The sequence below is a fragment of the Eleutherodactylus coqui genome, chromosome 4, assembly GCF_035609145.1.
Source record: "Eleutherodactylus coqui strain aEleCoq1 chromosome 4, aEleCoq1.hap1, whole genome shotgun sequence".
NCBI classification, from domain to species: domain Eukaryota; kingdom Metazoa; phylum Chordata; class Amphibia; order Anura; family Eleutherodactylidae; genus Eleutherodactylus; species Eleutherodactylus coqui.
In genome coordinates this window covers 194,487,231-194,509,590 of record NC_089840.1, presented here as the reverse complement: position 1 = coordinate 194,509,590, position 22,360 = coordinate 194,487,231, and the positions used below count along the sequence as shown (strand labels likewise).

General features: G+C 40.3%; 1 protein-coding gene across 1 annotated transcript in view; it reads right to left on the bottom strand.

Annotated features, from left to right (window-relative positions):
- Positions 1–22,360, bottom strand: part of COL13A1 (collagen type XIII alpha 1 chain) — a 265,902-nt gene that overhangs the window by 41,326 nt on the left and 202,216 nt on the right. Inside the window, exons 24-30 of the mRNA XM_066601620.1 lie at positions 15,459–15,485; positions 11,790–11,876; positions 8,616–8,669; positions 7,725–7,769; positions 6,019–6,087; positions 3,790–3,843; positions 1,052–1,096 (exon numbers count right to left, since the gene is read on the bottom strand). Of these exons, the coding sequence (XP_066457717.1) occupies positions 1,052–1,096; positions 3,790–3,843; positions 6,019–6,087; positions 7,725–7,769; positions 8,616–8,669; positions 11,790–11,876; positions 15,459–15,485 (381 nt within the window). The remainder of the gene's footprint in view (positions 1–1,051; positions 1,097–3,789; positions 3,844–6,018; positions 6,088–7,724; positions 7,770–8,615; positions 8,670–11,789; positions 11,877–15,458; positions 15,486–22,360) is intronic.

The window sequence follows — 22,360 nt, the reverse complement described above, 5'->3', positions numbered from 1 at the left end:
TTAAAAAACATCAAAATTGAGGAAGATCTTTTCAAATTGTCTTTTTTATGGTTTCAACTACACTGTGTGAAATATGTACATGCATGTTGTAACTAATATTTTATCAGATATACATTTCTATTTGTTTACTTTATTTTGGAAGCATATTTGAAAAATTTTTCACATTTCTGAGCAATTTAGGCTTATTAATTTAACACTAATTTGTAAATATATTGGTTTTCATTTTAATTTATACTACTTTATAATTGTTAACGTATATAAAAGGTTTAGATGACTGCATTAATTGAGGTAATAAATTAAAGTAAGGATATGTTCACGCATAGCGAAATTGGTGTATTTTCTACAGTGGAGAATCCACAGCAAAAAAACACATTACACCATTGGTAGGGATTTTGATAAAGATTTTGATGAGGATCCACAACAGCTTTCACCCCTTCATTTGAAAGGGGGAAATTGGTTGTGGATCCGCATTCAAAAAACACACCGAATAGATGCTACAAATTTTGGTGCACAGTCACACCAATTCACTACATGTAAACATACCCTTATTAATTTATTTAGAAATATATTTATAATGAACCTGACACTATACAATCACTTATTAATTGTAATAGTAGGGGTCAATTTAGGGTTAATGTGTGGTGTTTTAAACAGTATAATGTGCTTCTATCTCCTTCAATCTCAGGTAAGGGGAGGGGGGGAGGGGGGAATAGAGAAGCTTTTATAACGCTGAAATGTGGAAAAAATTTGTTACTACAGCAAACTTTCCTGGCCAGCGCTGTAATTGGCTGTCATTGTGATGTCATCGGCATCCGAAGCAATTAAGTCCTGATAACCTCAGCCTGTTAGTAACAGCCCATTTCAGGTGTTTCACCCACTTAGGTGGATGCAATCGCTGCAGGACATAAATTCACGTCGCTGCTGCACAGAGCCCAGTAAGCAGCGACGTAAATTTACCATCGGTGGTCTTGAAAAAGTTAACTGTCCGAGAAATTCAAGATATTTTAGCTCCAAAATAATATTGCGCATATAAGAGGTAATTACAACTTACTTTGTCTCCATCATGGCCTGGAGGACCAGGTAATCCAATTTCACCCTAACAGAGAAAAATAACAACAAACTATTAATTTGATGAAAAGCTGGTAATGATGAGTTGATGATCCGGGGACTCGAATTGAGCACATAAGCTGGAAATAATATTTTCCTTAACCAGAAAAAAATATATTGGCTACAGGCTCAAGCCCCAAAATAAAGATGTACCTCACTGACATTCAACATGGCAAAAACATGTTATATGAATAATATGATATGTCTTTCAATACATAATCATTTTAATCGACAGGTTTGCCAAATTCTGTCTCCCATCAGTGGTCAATACACGGTAAAATAACTGTGGTGTCATATTAATGTTTCTTTTCTTTTATAATTAGGAATGTATCTAGAAAGTGTATAACTGAACAAAAGAAAATATTAAATGCTATGGAAATTTCAAAACCATCATGAAAATGGGGTTTTAATACAACGTAAATTTTTTGTCAAAGACTTCATGGCTTTTGCATGTTGGGTATGTACACTATGTGTAACTATTCTTAAAAAGTACTTGTGAGCTCCTATTACATGTCTATTTTAGTAAATACTTGTATTTTTCATGAAATAGCAATTATGAAATATCTTTTCTTAGAACTTTGCATTTTGCCATTTCTCTGTTATTCCACCTGAAAATCTATGCATAAATTGAAATGCGAGATTTACCAGTTGGGGATGTGTCCCTACACAGAATTTCCCAGAGGCCTGTATGCCTCCTCATGCCTCCTTGGCCGTCCCCACAAGGAGAAACTGTACCCATCCCAACCCATGTCACAGGCCTCTCACCCAGACAGACAGAAACCTAACATACCCTGACAAAGGGCAAAAAAAACCCAAACTGCCTATCCGTACACCTTATCATTCCCTCTGGAGAAGACTCAGGTTTCGGCTCATATCCCCAGTGACGTTACAAGGCTTGTTAGAAGCTTAGATATTGACTTATATGAGGCTGCTGATAAGTCTTTGGTTTTGTAATCATCATTTTATTTCACATCTGTGAAAGTTACACCATATGAAAACTCAATCTTTGCAATACTTTGTGATCAAATTTCAGCATGATCTCATATGCCATTCTTATGTTATGCAGGTTTGAAGACAACATGGCGGGGTCTGCAGCAGATTTCACTGCAAAGGAGAGCGGAGCAGTGATGAAGTTCCTGTTTCTGAAAGGGATGTTGTCCTAAGACATTCACAGTGACAAGGCGCAAACATTAGCTGAAAACTGCCCTCTGTGGTCCATAGTAAAAAAATTGAGTTCCTAAAGTTAAAACTAGTCACTTCAACACCAACAATGAAGACCATTCGGGTAGATCTCCAGTGGTGACCATTCCAAAAACCGTAGACGCCATGCATGACATACTTTTGGAAGACCAGTGAATTTCTGCAAAGATAGTAGTTGAGGCTATGAATCTTTCCAGAGAGTTATGTTCTTTATTCATGATCATCTGGACATGAGAAAAGTGTTTGCGAAGTGGGTCACGAAATGTTTGTCAGCAGACTAAAAGTGTGCTCGTGTGCAATCCTCTCAGGAATTCTGTAGGGTTTTCGGCTGGGTACTGTTGCTTTCCAGTCTCAACTGGTGACGATGGATGAGATGCGGATTTTTTGTATGATCCTGAGTCAAAAGAGCAGTCAAAAGAATGGAGGCACAGTGGTTCCCAGCGTTCAAAGTAGTTCAGAGTGCAGAGGTTGTCATCCAAGGTGATGACGCTTGTGTTCTGGGATAAAGATGGAATTCTTCTTGTGGATTACCGTCCCAGGCTGTTTTTCTTTTATCACAGCTTTATATTACCTAACACTTCTGAATAAATCTAAGGAGAAATAGAAGAAGTCTAAAAAGCAGTGGAAAGATGACCCAAGGTGTTGTGTACTTGCACGATGTCCCACACGGTGGCCATTGCTCACAGCCAACTGGCTGACCTGGGCTTTGAGGTGCTGGATCATCCTCCTTATTTACTTCATCTGGTACTTTCGGATTCTATCATCTATTTTCTAATTTGAAAAAGCACCTCAAGGAAACTAAATGACTAAATTTGAATCTATTTCTGATGCAATTGCAGCGGCAGACACTTGGTTGGCTACCCAACCAAAGGAATTCTATCTGCATGGGTTGAAGAGGCTGCAACACTGTGAACTATGCCAAATAACTGTGAAATTTCATTGTTCTATGTCAATGTTTTGGTGGTCAAAGCCAAGGACTTAACAGTACCCCCCCCCCCTCATAGTGAAACTGTCTTCTACTAGGTGGCACTGCAGAAGCATTGTACCATCTTCATTTGCAAACCAAAATTCCAAGAGGAGATGAATGGCCTGTAAGTCTTCTCATGCCTTTATGTTTGTGTTCACACAGAGAAATTGTACTTCTCCCAACCTACACAGTTAGACACAGAAAAAGCAATGCTGACAGTTGCAGATTATGTACTTTGACAGGGATAATGGTAACGCCCAGTTGTCAATTTATTCATAAATATTCAGATGGAATAAAAGAGGAACAGGAGAATACAGAGTTATGAGAAATGCTCCAGACTTGTTATTTTATAAAGAGTACAAGTATTTACTACACGGGCAGTTGACAGGTCATCTTTAAGCCATCATGGAGGAATTTATTGTAGTATGATAAAATAAAATAGTAAAAGCAAAACACAAAAAGTAAGTTTCAAGTTAACCTCATTCATGTGGGTTTGTTTTCTCTCGTGCAATTACCTTTTGTCCTGGTAAACCCGGTGATCCTGGAAAACCTGGTGGGCCTGGAGGACCCTAGAGAAAAGGAAAAAAAAGTAACAAAATCATTGCAAAATAACTAAATGCTGTGATCCCTACATTGTTTCTGGTAATTTCTCAGATCACTTTATACATAGTAGATTAAATGGTTTTGTAATATACTATCTATTTTCCAAAAAATGTTTAAAGTTGTAAAATAAACATTTTTATAGCAAATTTTTGGGAAATGATAGGAAACACATAATGCTCATTATGTTAAACAGAATCTATAGAAGTCAAAAGAAACAAGTGTTTATTCATCTTGCTGCTTATCCACATGGTAATATGAAGCATTACACAATTCATATTGAAATCAAGAGTGGCCATGTACAGTAATGCATCGGCATGCCAGGTCCTCCAAAATGCGAAACTTAAAAGGGTATTCCCATCTGAGACTTTAAAGGCATATCCACACCTGCCTTTGCTAACTCTGGGACCCGCATCTTTCTCTAGTTCCGGCCCTTATGACTTCCAGGTTGGATAAATGTGATGGCTAGGGGTTAGAGTTGAGCAAACATACTCTGCCAAGCTTGATGCTCGTTCGAGTATTAGCGTATTCGATGGTGCTCGTTACTCGAACGAGCATCCAGCTGTGTTCGACCCCGCCCCAGTCTTTGGCTCCCCCCACTGTGAACTGCCTGTTTTGGCCCCTCCCCACCGTGACGCAGCGTGCGTCATTGGCAAATTTTTTGTCTGGCAGACAGGGGGGGGGGAGAGAGAAAGAGAGAGAGAGAGAGAGACAAACCTAGGAAAAAAAAAAGTTTGGCACCCGGCGTCCCACATACCAAAATACTTGAGTCTCCCATTGTAGTCAAGGGGGTTCGTTAATCGAGTACAGCTCTCAAATTTTATGAAAAGCTCGACTCGAATAACGCGGACTCGAGCATTTGGGTGCTCGCTCATCTCTACTAGGGGTGTGTCAAGGAGTTAAGGAAACAGCTTAGCCGGACTGAGGGGTGGTAAAGAACTATAGATAGGTGCAGGTCCCAGAAGTGGCTTTTCCCCCATCTATCACTTCATGACATACCTTGTGGATATGCCATAAAAGTCTTAGATTGGAATACATGTTTAACCATCTGCGTGAGACATTAAAATTGGAAAAACCCTCCTGAAAATGTCACGTTTTTATTGCAGATTTTTAATGTAGGTCTCAATTAAATAAAGTTGTCCCTTTCTCTCTCCTGCTCTGGGGATCAAAGAGAGTTTATGCTGCATCCATATAAATATCTGGGACTTTTGTCCTCAGTCACCCACCGAGCAATTGATATAAAATGTTGATTCTTCAGGAAATGTTTTGTCTCATGTTTCTCATCAAACTGCTCAAAGTTGAATCTACTAAGTCTTCCAGTCTGCAGTGACAGTACAGGGATTTGTATGCTTGTACATTTCCTTCCACTACCATTGCTTATTAGTGATGACATTGTGATTGTGACATGGGGATTTTGTCTTAGATTTTTGTATTTCTTAATAAAAATCGAAAACTTTAACAATAAAACAAATCTGCATTTTAAGGCTTTAAGGACGAATAAGGGTCTTGTGCTTTATAACAAGCAACAAATAAACGAAGTGTGTAGGCACGACTGTCAGCCTGTAACCTACCATGCATTTAGAACAGCAGGCTGATCAATATCTCCTAAATTAGACTGTATTAAATCGTGTGCGGTTTAGTTCGAAAAAGCAAATGGGAGAGAAATGGGAAGCGGTGAGGTATTAAGGCCAGGAAAAGTGGCGTGTGTAGAATTCCCCTTGCAGGCAAAAGACAAAGCCGGCATCTTCCATAATTGCATTTTGAGCAGCTTTAACCATTCCTACACATGGAGTGATTGCACAGTGATGCTGGGTGATTGTGTCTATTTTAACTACTCTACTTCCTCGGGTGTCAGCGACAGACCCACAAATTGTGTTGCCATAGCCCAGTTTACATACTAAAGCAGATTTTGTAATCCTGGGATGCTATAATCATCATAACGCCCCCAATTCTGATCCCTAATACGTCACTTTATATTCTTACACTAGTATGGATCTTGTTTTAAGCAGTAGAACTCACTAGAGGTATTTGCTGCTATTCTCAACTATTTTTTTATTATTTGCCTCAGTTACGATATTTTTACAACATGCACTTTATACACCCTGCAATAAAGTTCAAAACTTTTGTCTTATCTGACTGCCCACCTGTAGTGTTTCACTGAGGTTGCTACTATATTCCACAAGGCTGGATTTCCCAGGTTCTCCCTTAGGACCCTGCAAAAACAATAGTTAATCAATAATGTGATACATTACTTTCACTCTTAGTAGAGCTGCATGAGATATTTATCATATAAGCCTACTATCTTTTCACTTTTTTACCTTAGTCTATAGTTCGCAGTTCAGTATCAATATACATTACATATATTCATCTGGAGTTCAGCCTATTAAGCTCATAGAGGACTGTCTAGCCTTAACAGACTTGTACAAACCCTCATCTGTGAGAGGTAGTAGATATAAGGGTATAGGTATAGTGGATGCCGAGGTAGCCGGTACCCAGGGTCTGGTAATGGAGGGGGCTGAAGACCCTTAGCCTACATAAGGACAGCTTCACACGGGCGTATTTGCACATGTATTTATGCATAGAATAGATCTCAATAATTTCAATAGGTTTGTTCACATTTTCATATTTTATGTGCACGTTTTGGTCGCGCAAAAAAAAGAAAATGTTCCATTTTTCTGTTTTTTTCTGCATATTTGCACATCAAAAATCCCTGTAAAAGTCAATGAGAGATGCGCAATAGGCAAAGAGATGCTGCGTAACTGCACTGTAAAAGGAACACATGTGGAACTAATTAGCCACGAGTTTGTTTGCCGCACACAAAAAGTACAGTAAAATACGCCGATCCACACACAAAAAAGCATAGTTCATACCGCAAAAACGCAGTGCTCAGGCGTGCACAAATGCTCTTACATTCATGTGAGGCCAGCGTAAGACACCCGAATAAACAGCTTACAATAAGTGTGACCCTGTTACAGATTTTGTATTGAGCCTCAGGAGCATTAAGTTCCATCTGTACAATTTTCAGCCTAAACAAGAATGGATTCAGTAAAGGGGTTTTCTAGAATTAAAATACTGATGATCCGTCCTCAAAATAGGTTGTCAATATCAAATTAGTGGGAGTCTGTTGAGATGAGCATAGTGGCCTCTTCACTGTATACCAGGCACAGTGCCATTCATTTTATACTACTGCCTGGTATTCTAGCTAATACAATTCATTTGAATGGAACTAAGATGCACATAGATCATATGACCCTTAGATGTGACATCAAAGGCCGAAGAAGAGGTCGCATTGCTGGCCTGAATGCAGTGGCCCCTTCAAGAGCTGATTGGCAGGAGTTATAGGAGTGAGCCCTCTACCAATCATATTTTAGTCCTGAAAAGCCTATTTAATTCCAAATTCTCCAAAGCTGATTTACAAATTACCATAATTTCGTATCTAATAGAGTATTGTTCTTAGAATTCAATGAAATCCTATTGGTAGCAATGCTAAAGAAATAGTAACTAGTGCATTGTGCTTATATTTATTAGTAATCTTTATGGCACTTTAGTACTTTTGTGATGATGATAATACACAAAGGGAGTCAGAACAAAAATTGATAAGAATACTTTTTTGCTGCTTCCTACTTTAGGCTTTTAAAGCCCTGCGTAGAGATCTCAATTCCGGAGCCTTGACCATCTCTAATGCCCCATACTGCATTTAGTACTGAGTAAACCTCCATATATTTCACCACTAGAAGAGAGGAATTGGCTCCAGAGCCCGCTCCATATACTTTCCACGGCTGCATGATGTATATTTATGTCATGCGGTCTTGAAGGGGTTGAAAAGAAAAGATTTTTTAGCTTTACTCACTCGAGGTCCAGAAGTGCCTTGTTCTCCCTTAACTCCTGCATCTCCCTGTAAATAAGAGAAAAATTGAAGAATTCTCTTGCAGTTGACTTGTTTTGTCCTTACGATGAAGACATTTCTGTTGTGGCTGCATCTATTTTCACTTTTCAGGTGTCAAAAATGCTTAAATGCTTAAATGTTTAAAATGCTTTATCATCAGCTAAACGAAAAATAAAGAATTTAGAACTAAACTGTCATCATCTGTAGAAGAACTTAAGATGGTACTATATTACTACTAGATGTAATGAGTGTCAACCAGCAATGAGCACGTGGGTCGGCACTCATTTAAAATGCGTAGATGGGCAGATTATCTGTAGTATGGAACTAAATGATCATTACTATGATCATTCATCGCCATACATAATACATTCATTGGCAGTGCATCCCCTCATTTATGCAGGTCCTTGTAATGCCGATGACTGGCGGATTTTAACGGCTGCATGAAAGACATGTTTACTTGTTCGTTGGCTGATCGTATGTACTGCATATTCACATGGGCCAACGGTTGGGGAAACAACCATTCGGGCAAATGTTTGTGACCATCAGTCCATAGAAAAGGACTAGATAAACCACACAGTGATTAATGAGCTGTTCTTTATATTGATAAACAGCAACTGGTTGTTAATCACCACTGAGAAAGTCAAGAGGATCACTCGCCTCATGGATACACCAGACTCATAATTATGTGGTCTGTGTATTAATTAATCGTGCTTATTACCAAACAGTACAACATTTTCGGGACATTTTTACTAATAGGAGAGCGGACCTGTATGGGGATATTATGCTGGCCTTACATGGGAAAGCATAGTCTGTTGACAGATCTACTTTGATCTCAGAGAAAGTATTGTCACATACCTTTTCACCCTGCTGGCCTGGAATTCCTGGTTGGCCAATAGCACCAGCTTCTCCCTAGGAAATTCACAAGTCAAAACAGAACAGAATTAATGAAGAGAATGGCTTCGTATTACAGTATCCGATGCAGAATGCTACAAATAAACAAGGTCTTATTCCTCTATATGAAACGGAGCCACATGGAGATACAGAAAGGTCCTATAGAGAGAAAGAGAGAGAACAATGCAGGCAGCTACCGAGCATGGGTCAGCATGGAAAATGCTTGAGTCTCCCATTGACTTCAATGGGGTTCGTTGCTCGAAACGAGCTCTCGAGCATTACAAAAAGTTTGGCTCGAGTAACGAGCACTCGAGAATTTTTGTGCTCGCTCATCTCTAGTCACAACCCTTTTTTTTGGACAAGTTGGAAAACCTGAAAGTGTCCAAAAACGCATGATAAATGTGGTGCAATCATGTAAGACAGTTTTCTGCCGTAATTTGCGCCTGAAAACAGTTGGGTTTTGAATAGTAAATAAGCCCCATTACATATGGCATTTCTGACATTTATAGTAGGAAGATCAGTTGTGTAAAATGTATGCTGGGAGAAAGATTTGTCTTTTTAATGTTACAAATAGGCACTAAAATGCCCTACGTGAACCTTGCTGTACAATATAAAAACACCTCAGTCGTGAAACGATGTCATCACGACTTATTGATTCATTATAAGGAAGAATTAAGCACCGTGCTTGTTTGATTACGCAATAGCAGTTTAATTCTTCCTGCGACATACACTATGAGCCAGCGGACAAAAAGGCCCTTTTTGAAGAAATAAGATTCCTCTTAACATGGCCCCAAACTCCGTAAAATGTACATTAAGCTACTTTTGTACGTTGACCTTTTCTCACCTTCTGTGCCACAATAGAAATAATGAAAAAGAACAGAATTGCCTCCCTATCTTATAAAAGCCCACTCTAAAATATTTTCGCCTTCAAAGGAGAAGAAAAAAAGTGTCAGACTTGTCTACCACAAATGTTCTTCCACTTTATCCCGAATCTTTGTGTTCACTTAACAAGGTCCTCAAACCTGATATCAAAAGGATTTTTATATCAGATGATGTTTAACTCTACAGAGGGCATTTTAATCGTATTCATGGGAACCCTTCCTTTCTGATCTAAAGTGAAATGTGAATCGCATATCAGACAAATTAGGAAATGACAAGGATCAGATCCCTCTTGTCCACTGGGATCCGTAAGGCACTACTCCACACACTGAATGATCCCTTGTGGATATGAGTATCAGTAAACAAGCATTCCTAGTACACTTTAATTAATGCTACTGCAGTTCTATTATAGCTTATAATATTATGAAGCCAGATCATCGTAACAGTGTGACGGTCAATGAATCAGATAGAATTCAGCTAGGAAAACAGAATTAAAGGGGTAATCCCAAGATATCAACTTTTTCCCTATCCACGGGCAGTCACGTTTCTACTATGATCTGTCTCTGGTCTGACTGCTGGGACTACCACCACTTGCGAGAACCGCTGTCCTATGAATCCCTGTATGAATGGAGCAGTGGCGAACCATTTGCTCTATCCTTGATTTCTCCCTACGGTACTGCAGAAGTGAAGCAGAGTACCGCACTCAGCCATCTCTGGCAGTGCCAAAGAGATGAAAGGTGCCGCATGCTCAACTGCTGCTCCATTCATACAGGGTGACACGGGACACCCATTCTCATGATCAGTGGAAGACCGAGTAATTGGATACCCAATGACCACACACATATGTCACCTACCCAATGGATAGGGGATAAGTTAATATATTGAGATAACCCTTTTAAGTGAAAAAGGATTTGTCAAAGAAAAAGATATCTTTGTATGAAAGCATTTGTGACATTAGTGGATTAGTAACGACTCAAAATCACCATCTTCTCTATGCAAGATGGTTGGCTTCACTCTTACACACCCACTTGACAACTGGAAATTTCTTTTCCTGGCACCTGACAGTTTTGTTTCATCACTGCAAAGGTTTACAGCACTCCACACTTGAGAGTAAAGCAGTACATAAATCAACTCCTGGCCGTCTGGCCTCTACCTAAACATTAGACTTTGCCCTAACTCATTGTGTCTATGGGACTATGGGACTTGTGTCTATGGGACTTGTAATGTTAAAATCGCGATCGCGCAAAATCACAATTTATCGCAAAATCGCGATTTTGCGCGACCGCGATTTTAACATTACAAGTCCCATAGACCCCTGCAGAAAAAAAAAACGCTGCAAATTTCGCAGTGAAAAAAAACTGTAGTGCGTAGTCACCCTAAAATGAGGAAATTGGCTTCTATCTCATCTCATTTGAGTTTTTTGCCTTCCTCTGCATCAACACTGGGGGGTAAGAGGGTGAACTCGATGAATATATGTCTTTTTCCGGCCTAAAATACTGTGTTACTATGTTAGAGGCACCCTTTCTCTACTGAACCAACTATGACAGGGAGGACCTCTAGTGGTTGTTTCGGTTACTTTATTACCACGCATTGAATCAGTACACTAACAAATCTAAGATCATGGTTACTATTCCATCCAGTGAATGCACCTCCAACAAGAGTGTAAACTATTCTAATTAGGCATTCCTCTCAGCTAATTGGACGAAAGGGATTGTTCCATCCATTCCATGACACCTCTACAGGAAAGGAATCATGTAGTGACCAAGAAAATGAATGAATGTGCTCAATCACATGCAGTATATCATGAGTTCACCTTGCAGTTTGAAGGCTAATCAGTTGGTTAAATAGAACCCATCAGCCTATACTCTCTGATACATAAATAGGCAAAACACTTCCGGGAGGGTATAAGAGAAGTGGAGAGGGTGCAAATGTGTGACAGTAGATGGATAAAAAGTTTGGGGCACTGCTATTGCAATGCGAGAAAGATTTTGTATGAGCTACTTATTCCAAGAACTGCAAATGCACTATGGGCCATCATTAGTGTGCGCCTCCCCTGTAAGGTAAGAATAGCCACATTTGTCCAATAGACTGCTTATTTTTGTCTTCCTCTGAGCCAAATAGCAAGGTCTGCAAGATGATGAATTGGATGATGTGGTTCAGATACATCCTTGAAATATTATACTCAATGGTAATTAGAGTTAATCTGCTAACAAGTACATTTCTGGGCTTCTTATGTTGAGTTCTTTGCAGCATACACACCTTTGGTCCTGGAGATCCCGGCAGGCCTGTGTTACCAGGTTCTCCTTTAATTCCACTGAGTGCATTGCCAGTGTCTCCCTTTTCTCCCTATATATGCACATAAAACAGGTAAATTTATTTATTTAGGTGCTTTAACAATAATAACAAAATTAATTTAATTCAATTTTCCATCAAATGTGCTAAAAACTTGGACCTCCAAGGATACAACGAATAGGCAGTTTTAGTGCATTGCTTTCATGAGAAGAAATTAGTATACTGGAAGGAACATAACACAGTAATACATGATATAGTAAGCATTAACAGATTCTGACAGGTATCAGAGACCTTTCACACAGGTCGGAATTAGTCCGCTCGGACATTTCTGCATCACAATGTTATCCCTATTGGGCTTGAATTCTGCACCTCTTACAATCCGCATTACTTCAAAACCGCAAGATTAAATCCTGCTGCAGAAAAGCTCTCTGTTGCAGAATTAAGGACGCCTTGCAGAATTATTGTTGTGGATTTCTAAGATACAGGAGATGTGATTCTGTAATTAAAGTGTGCAGAATAAATGCAATAAACTCTGCAAGACGTTCCGCAGTATGCATTCTGCAGTTAAAATGTAGCAAAGTCCGCACTAATTGACAAAATCTGCATTGGGTCCTGCAGACAATTCCGTGTAAGGTCCCTGAGTTTGTCAAAGATTCTGCAATAATGGACGTCATAAAAAAGTATTTAAGAAGGTAGAGAATTTATAAGAAGGCATCACGATATGATTCCGCTAGCCTTCATTTTTCACAGCAGTTCTAAATGTATTCTTATAAAAATCTGATTAATCTTGTAGCCTGAGGCGGGGAACGGCACGGTGTGACCTCTGTTAAGCAGCATTTCCAGTTCTCTGCTGTCAGCACAAGGCCAATCTGACTTTGAGCTGAACAGCTGAATCATGGGAGACTGAGCAGCTTGTGTTTGTTGGCAGTGTAGCAAACAGTGGGGTCATCCTACAGCTTTAAGAGACTCATGTACAAAAATTGTATATAAGCAATAAAAATGTAGTTGCAACATGTTCAGAATACAGAATATCAAGCAGCTAAGATTATTCCTTGTCTATCTGTATTGATAAATGGTGGACAGTATTGTTATACTACATTTAGATACTCTATGTGCTACATACTATATTCCTCCCACACTTTGAGACATATGAATGCAAACATTCAGGGCTGCTTTATCTTAAGGGCAAAAGGTGAAGGAGCATTCCCCTCTCCCCTGGCAGTTTAAAGTGACCCTCCAGTCCTGGGGACAAAATCTGAAGTTAAACTGGGTGAGGGTCTTAACCCTTTCCAATCCACTGTCTGACCTCTGAAGACATTATTAATTAAGGCTGTACAGCTCCGATGTTGGAAGATGTCCGTCGAGGTTCTCTTACTGTATATTGCCAGCTTCTCTGCTGTCGGTGTCTATCCAACATGTCACCTCATGCAGTACTGGCTTTAGCCAGCATATAGCGCCGTTGTGTAACGGCAGAAAAAGAGTAGGCCCCCTAAGAAAACCAAGATTCAAATTGGATTGGAAAGGGTTAATATGACTTTGTGACTTCTGTTTGCACCCACACACCGATTCTTGAGCCCCTCTTCTGTCTTCCAAGATGGCCGCAGCATTCTTATTGCTACCTGATCCACATTATGTATCTGTAATATGAGACACTTCATGCTGCTTTTGGATTGTCCAACACTGCTTACCTGTAAATATTCACTAATCTGAGAACAGCATGAACGGTCTTACACTATAGATGCACTACAAATGCAGTGTACACATGGAAGGCAGGGAGGCATTGCAGACATCTTGGAAGACAGAAGTCGATCTCAGAATCTGGTAGATCCACTGCAGAACATCACAAGTGGAGGGTGTAAGTAATATTACTCTTCCGCCACTTGGGTTTTGGCACACACCCTGGGACCAGAGGTTTCCGTTAAGTATTTTCAACCTCACACATAATCCCTCATGGTATTAGTGTATCTTGACGCCACCGAAGCTAGGGGTTTGACACTAGGAACACCCCTCTCACACCCCTAGCTGCTGATAGGGTCAAGGCTGCAAGGTCCTTAGTGCAGTTCATGCTGTCAGATGGCAGCATGTACATGTGATAATGTGAGGCTAAGAATATTGTTACCCAGTGACAGAGGTGCCGGCCTCACCACTTGTGCTGCACTGCCTGGACTGTCATGTCGGTTTTGCCCGCTCACCCGCTCTCAAACATAGTTATAGCCTTTTCAGTTTCCTTAATCTGTAGTATAAATTGCAATCTCAGTACATATATTATTATGAAAAGTAGATTTTGCCAAACTTCTCTGTTTGTTTATGAAACCAGCATATATGCACATGTTTCGAGGTCAACAGACCTCTTCCTCTGTGTTTGCTGAGGACACTGAACACCTCTTCAGACCTTCTTCAGCACCCACACGTATGTCTCCAGCAAATACCGAGGAAGAGGTCTGCTCACCTCAAAACACATATGTGTTGATTTTATAAACAGAGAAGTTTGACAAAATCTACTTTATGTAATCATATATGTATTGAGGTTGCGCTTTAAATCCAATTTTTGAACCTTTCTGGTATTTATTGTCTACAGTTCCACCCAGAAGGGTGTGACGATACTTAGGGCTGGCCGCACCTACCATATATAAAAAATAAAGAGGACCCACCCCACTCCCCTCTTTATTTAAAGACTTTAGTCCATAACCCTCCACAAAGGACATAGTCCTCATATCTCTTTGTTCCTCGCTTGGGTTGCTCCACCTTCCTTTTCTATTCTGGTCACTTTACTCTGTAGTAAGCGCAGTAGTAGCTGGAGACATCTGAAGCTGAGCTACTGGTGGCACTATAATATGCGTTTGGAACAAACAGTGTTGGGGGTTTAAAAAACTAGGTCCTATTGCATGGGTTTCTTTGAACACCACATAAAAGACTATTGTTTATTTTCTGGTGGTGTGCGTCCTTACTCTCCATCTCCATCACAAGGGGTGGATGTGGAGGAGATCACTCGCAAAATCTTTGCATTGGACCCAACAATGTGTTAAAACAACCTTGAATACATTGAATGGTTGAGATAAATCTGTGCTCTATTTCAGATTCCAAATTTCTCGTTTCAAACTATAATTTTCCTACATGGCCCTCGCTACACTTCTCTTGATGCAAGGAAAAAAAAGCCACTTTGATTTTCATGCAATTCACTGTATTCATCAAGCAACATCCTTGAAATCTAAGAACAAAGTAGTTTATCACACAGGGATAATGACATAAGTCAGTGCTAAAAATAATTCAATGAACATCCATCCTCACCCCGCACCCAGTGGAAATGTCCCCTCTAGCTCCAGGGAGGCTTCGATTTAACACAGAGATGAAGATTACTTGACTATATTCGTTATTGATGCAGTAAAGGTTACAATCCCAAAATGTAGAAGATTTAGGGGTGGAAAATTACTATATTCCAAGCCAGTCAAGGACACAATGCTAAAATATGTACTGAACAACATAGAAAGTCTATCTGGTTGGATAGCAAATATTCGTCTCAGTGATTTATAGCATAATCTGCTACAAAGTGTCAGCTAAGCACAATGTTTGTGGCTCAAACCAAGCATGAAAGGAGCAAGGAGTTTTATAGGAAAATGTTAATGATATTTAAGTTACCTTTACTCCCGATGCCCCGGAATCACCCTAAAAGGATGCATAGAAATAAGAATGCTCAGTTTAGTTATATCGTGATATAAAAGTACAGTAAGCAACATAATTTTCTTATTTCATCATTGTATACACTTACTCATCAACAATGATGGATTATATCAAGGGGGGCAAACTTATTATCACATCAACCTTATGGTTGCCTTCAAAGGGGCGATTGTAATTGTAAAACAGTATAGTAATAGTGACCTCCATAATAGCCCCAGTAGTAGTTGTGGCCCCAGTAGTAATAGTAACCCCTAAATTTGCCCAAGTAGTAATAGGGTTCCCCATTATGGCCCCACTAGTAATAATAACCCCCATTGTGGCCCCAGTAGTAATAGTCATCCCCATAGTGACTCCAGTAATAATAGTGACCCACATAGTGGCCTAAGTAGTAATAATGACCCCATTGTGGCCTCAGTAGTAATAGTGACCCCCCCCCCCCTCAAGTGGCTCTGGAAGTAATAGCATACTCTATAGTGGCCACAGTAGTAATAGTAACCCCAACAGTAATATTGCACTCATAGTGGCCCATAGTGAACCCAGTAGTAATTGTAACCTCCATAATGGCCCCACTAGTAATAGTAACCCCTAAAGTGGCCCCAATAGCAATAGGATCCCCCTTAGTGGCCCTAGTAGTAATAGTTACCCCATTATCACTCCAGTAGTAATAGTGACCTCCATAGTAGTCCTATTAGTAATAGTGCCCACCATAGTGGCCCTAGTAGTTATAGTGCCTGTCATAGTGGCTCCAGTAGTAATAGTGTCCACTATATTGGCCCCAATAGTAATAAATGACTGCCATAGTAGTCTCAGTAGTAATAGTGCCTACCATAGTCGCTCCAGTAGCAATAGTGCCCCTCATAGTGGCTCCAGTAGTATTAGTGTCCACTATATTGGCCCCAATAGTAATAAATGACTGCCATAGTAGTCCCAGTAGTAATAGTGTGCACCATAGTATCCCCAGTAGTAATAGTGTCCCTCATAGTGGCTCCAGTAGTAATAGTGTCCACTATATTGGCCCCAATAGTAATAAATGACTGCCATAGTAGTCCCAGTAGTGACCGTCTATTGGCCTCATGCTGGGCAGCATCCCTACAGGCATTCTACTCACCCAGCCTGCAGCTCTGGTAAGTAAAATGCCTGTTAGGCTGCTGCACGGCCCGTTGGGCTAAATAAAAATGAAGTGGCGAGTCGGATTCAGCCCGCGGGCCTTAAGTTTGACATGTGAGGATTATATAATACAATGCATTGTGGATCATAGATATATTAATATATAGAGATTGTGCTAAAAATATCCTAATCTTGAAAAAGAAGTTAAAATGGCCACACACATAAGATAAATATAATCTAAACCTAATGTGGGGGCCTCCTGTCTCTTCCCCCACAGCAGATGCCTGGGGAGATAAAGATCGGGCAGTTGGACTTTAACATGCCCAATCCTATGATTTTCAGCTAAATAAACTGCCACCTGGGGCGCTGAGCCCAGCATCCACTTGAAAGAGGGGGTCAGTATAGATAGCCATCTGTAAAATGTACCACTCATGTCTATGGACTTTGTCTGGTATTGAAGCTCATCTCCCATTTCCCATTAAAGTGAGTGGCACTGAGCTGCAATACCAATCACAACCTATAGACAAGAGGGGCATTGCTAAATAGAAATACGAAGCAGCAGAACTCTTTTTCTAATCCTGGATAACCTTCTTTACCCTCCTCAAATATATATATTGAGCAATTTTACATAGTTAACATAATGAACAACCACATTACACAAATAGCCTACAGCATCAAAACATGCTACATCAATAATTTAACACACCTGCAGACAACTATTTAATCTGTGCTACATCTGTAAATATATTACATTTCCATATTTAAAGTTTGCATGTGAGTGAACCAAGCCAGCGGTTTTTGACATAGATAGGCTTTCCTTCACCGGCGGCACAGATTCAGTCTGGCACCTTCCCAACCCAACCTCACTTCTCAGCAAGGAAAAATTAAAAGAGCCATCATGACATTATTGTGGAAGAAAGGAACTTCTATCATCAATACTGAAGAGTTCTTTACAGTAATAGTAGTCAAACTTTGCAAATAAGGGAGATGGAATAATACCCCCACAGTGCCACCTATTGGAAGGCAGCATTACTTCAAGCCAAAGTTAGACTCTTCATACAAGCCTTTTAACAATGACTGGGAATTAAAAGCAAAGCCAGACTCCATGCACAGACAGCTGTTTCAGGGTATTTGCCCTTCATCTGTGCACAGTAGAAGTTTGGCTTTGCTACTGAGAGGCCTGGGACGAGGGTCAGAAATGCTATCTTTTCTCCTAGAGAAGCATAAATGACCATTTGAGTCTCCTCACTCACTGTCCAGGTGCTCTCCCTAAGGAGAAAAGCTAGCGTTTCTGGCCCCCATCCCAGGCCTCTCACTAGCAAAGCCAGACTCTTACTGTACATTGATGAAGGGCAAATACCCTGAAACAGCTGTCTGGGCATGGAGTCTGGCCTTGCTTTTAATTCACAGTCATTGTTACAAGGCTTGAATAAAGAGTCTAACTTTGAGGAATGCTGCCTTCCAATAGGTGGCACTGTGGAGGTATTATTCCATCTCCCTTGTTTGCATATTACCCAGAGGAGCATGAATGGCTTTTGAGTCTCCTCACTCACCGTCTAGGTGCTCTCCCTAAGGAGACCAGTAGTCAAACTTTGAAATTCCGGAACACAAAAAGTAGTAATGTCAAAAACAACATCACAACGCTAAACTGAGTTTGCAGTGCATGCACCGGGAATCCTTCTGGTATAAATGTATCCGTGAGTTGAACTCAACATATGCCAGGTATGATAGTCATTGCTTTAGGTTATACTAACATAATACAATACAAAACAATCTATTAGGCACATATAATATTGTGGACAGTTTTGGGCACCGCTACTCCAGAAGGACATATCAGAGCTTGAACAGATACAAAGGCGGGCAACTAAAGTTATAAACGGAATGGGCGGACTACAATACCCAGAAAGGTCTTCAAATTGGGGTTATTTTCCCAATTGTAGCTAGAGTTTCAAGAATGATGCTATATGAAAAACTGTTGGCCATGAGAGAAGACAAAATGGAGTTGTTCCTAAAAACTTGGATTCCCTGGACAACCTAAAGTACTCAATATGGGATAGAAAACGAGTAGAAAGAATGTGTAAGACGCGATGTACGTCAGAAACTAAAGCCCTGACCTTAGTTCCCTCTGCCGTGTTTTATATTTTTACTATTTCTAGCCTTGGTTTCCCATTCTCCCCAAAAGGAGAGAAAGGAGATTTAAAAGTGAACAACAGAAATACCTGTTAGATCACCTGTAAAGAGAACTCTGTGTGAATGTTATTTGTTTAGTTTTTACTGTGAAATTGCATTATTGCACCCCCTGCCAGGGGAATTTTCTGGCTGATTAGCATGTAGTAATTCGCTTATTTTTTTTCTTCAATAAAATCAGTTGAAATTAAAATTGGGGTTATTTAGTTTAGAAAAAAGATGGCTGAGGGACGGCCTAATGACTATGTATAAATATATCAGGGGACAATACAGAGATCTCTCCCATTGTCTATTATACCCAGGACTGTAACAAGGGGGTGCTCTAATAACTATGTATAGATATATCAGGGGACAATACAGAGATCTCCCCCATCGTCTATTATACCCAGGACTTTAACAAGGAGGTACTCTAATAACTATGTGTAAATATATCAGGGGACAATACAGAGATCTCTCCCATCATCTATTATACCCAGGACTGTAACAAGGGGGTGCTCTAATAACTATGTGTATATATATATCAGGGGACAATACAGAGATCTCCCCCATCGTCTATTATACCCAGGACTGTAACAAGGAGGTACTCTAATAACTATGTGTAAATATATCAGGGGACAATACAGAGATCTCTCCCATCATCTATTATACCCAGGACTGTAACAAGGGGGCGGCCTCTATGTCTAGAGAAAAGACAGTTTCTACACCGACAAAGAAGGGGGTTCTTTACTGTAAGAGCAATGAGACTATGGAACTCTCTGCCTGAGAACGTGATGATGGTGAACTCAATAAAAGAGTATAAGAAGGGCCTGGACACCTTTCCTGAGCGATACAAAATTATATATTATATCACTGATTACTTCAGAAGAGTCAGTGATCGTAGGATTATTCCGATTACTAGACTGGAGTTGAAAAATAATTTTTCCCTTAAATGACGAAAATTACCTTCTACCTCATTGTGTCTTTTTTTCCTTCCTCTGGATCAACATTGGGGGGTAATAGGCTGAACTGGATGGACATGTGTCTTTTTTTCCTCGTTGCACACTAGGTTATTTTACTAAGTGCAGTAATTAGCACCATTTACATAATCAAGTCATTCTTACATTGGCCACGCAGAACTCTCCCAATATTTAATTGATAATACTGTATAAATAACTGCAAGTAAAACATATTCAGAAAAGTTACAGGTGGTAAATGTTAGCTTACTGGGGTTTATTGTAGACCCCCACTGAAGCAAATGATAATAGATAACCCAAGTCTCATCACAACCTCATAACAAGCCTTTCACATTCTCAATGTGCAACACAGAACAGAAATCACAAACTTGTATTTCCAGCCTGAATTTCATATCTGCTACATTTATGGATGGCCTGTCATTACTCCTGACAAGTCTGTTTTAGTAAATACTTGCATTCCCCATGAAATAACAATTCTGGAATATCTTTTCTTCTAACCTTGCATTGTGTCATTCCTCCTAAAAAAGGACAAATATGTCTGCAACTGGGTGTTGCCATTCTCCTTGTCAGTCACGGTCTGAAGTTTATAGAAGGTGCTTCATGTGAAGCCTCTCAGTGCAGATAATCAAATAGTAGATAGAACCTGATTAGATTGTAAGCACACAACACTATTTGAGTATGAAGAATAATCTGTGGACCGCTGCTTGCTCCACAGATGCCGCATGCCTGCTGTGCACAGAGCAAACACTGCAGCTGTCTGAAGCTGTCAGCACTGATTGGACAATGTCAGACTGCGCCGGACACGTTTCCACTGGGAACACCCAGCTGTCTATTTATTCATAAACTTCTAGTAGGAATAACAGAGGAACAGCACAATGCAGACTTCTAGGAAAAGATTCCCCCAAATTGTTATATTGTTGGGAAGGCTGTATTTTTCGGACTATAAGATGCACCCAGTTTTACACAACAGGAAAAAATATTTAAATAATATTTGAATAATTTAAAATATCTCTGAAGGTCTAACAAAATGGAGGGGTGACCATCATTAACTTTGGTGTTCTAGTATAGAAACAGGGGGTTAATAGTGAATAGTCAGCTTCTATTAAACCTAGTGTGTCCATTCAAACAATGGTGCAAGCACATAAGTTCCTGTTACACACAGCACTGCTACACACGCATTATACGTGGGCACAACACACACAGCTCTGCTACATACACACATAGCTTTACAGCATACACAACTCTGCTGCATACACACACAACTGTGCAGCATTCACATACACACATACAACTCGGCTACATACATGCACACACATAAAGCTCATGCTACATGCAAACACACATCTGCAAACATTGATGGTATTAACACTAAATTCCCACATACAAGTGTAGTGATACATGACCCCCTCTAGCTGGTTAGGACATCATCTATGGTCCTGCCACTACTGTAAGACCATTGATCTTTGCTACTGTCTGTTCTTGTGTGTACAGAGGAGCTGCACCCCGGGGAAGATATGTGAGTGATCTCCAGTGTTATCTGCACTGATTGGGCGGTATGTATGGTTTCATTAAGACAGTGGTCAGGGGTATCTGGATCTATCAGCCCCCCCTGCCTCTGGCCAAAAAGGCGCAGGCATTGCTTTTCAGCAAGATATTGCTGAAAACTGCATCTTATATAAGAAAAAGATGGTATTTATGAAAACAGACAAGTGAGGAGTGGTGAGAGTTTCCCTTTAAAGGGATTGTCCGTGACTTTTGAAACTTTTATTATTGATGACCTATTTTCAGGATAAGTGATCGTTAGTGAATCGGCGGGGATCTGCAACTCATGATACCCACCGATTAGCTGATTGCCAGGCCCGATGTCAGTGTCTACAGTGCTGGAAGCAGATAGGTTTATCAGTATTGCAGCAGTTTGGGTTGGTGGTTCAGGCACAGCTCCTATTGAATTCGATGAGAACTGTGCCTGTAGTACCAAACTGGGTTGCCGCAATGTTGGCAACGATATCTGCATAGCTAAAGGCTCGTGGGGCGTGATGCAAAAGTTTAGTAAGGAAGCCCTTCCACAATTTTGCTCTGAATTGTTGTGTCTCATCTCTCAGCAGGTGTGGGCATTGCTAGAATCCTAAATGATGAGGAAGAGGCTAAATGTGGTGGGCCTCAATGCAAAATCTGTAACATGCCCCCCAACCATCCATGTGCCATTTATAAAACTGGTGTTTTCTTATATGATAGAGGGGTCTTTAGGCCCCCTAAGGCTCCAGGACCCGGTAGTGACTGCTACCTCTGCCTTCCCTATAGTTACACCCCTGGCTATGTGTTTCCAACACTGTCTGTACTGACAGCAGGCCCAACGATCAAGTGATTGGAGACAATCCCTAGTGGTGGACCCCACAAATCAACTATTGATGACCTATCCTAAGAATAGGTCATCAATAATAAAAGTCTCAAAGGTCTCGGACAACCCCTTTAGGTAAAGCCAACTAAAACCAAACATACATGTGATATTGCAACTGTCATATTAATGCAACATTTAGGGAGATACTGAAAAAGTTTTAGGTCTGGGGCGATTACTGAAAATGATTAGGAGGAAGGGGTGGATTATAATGACTAACA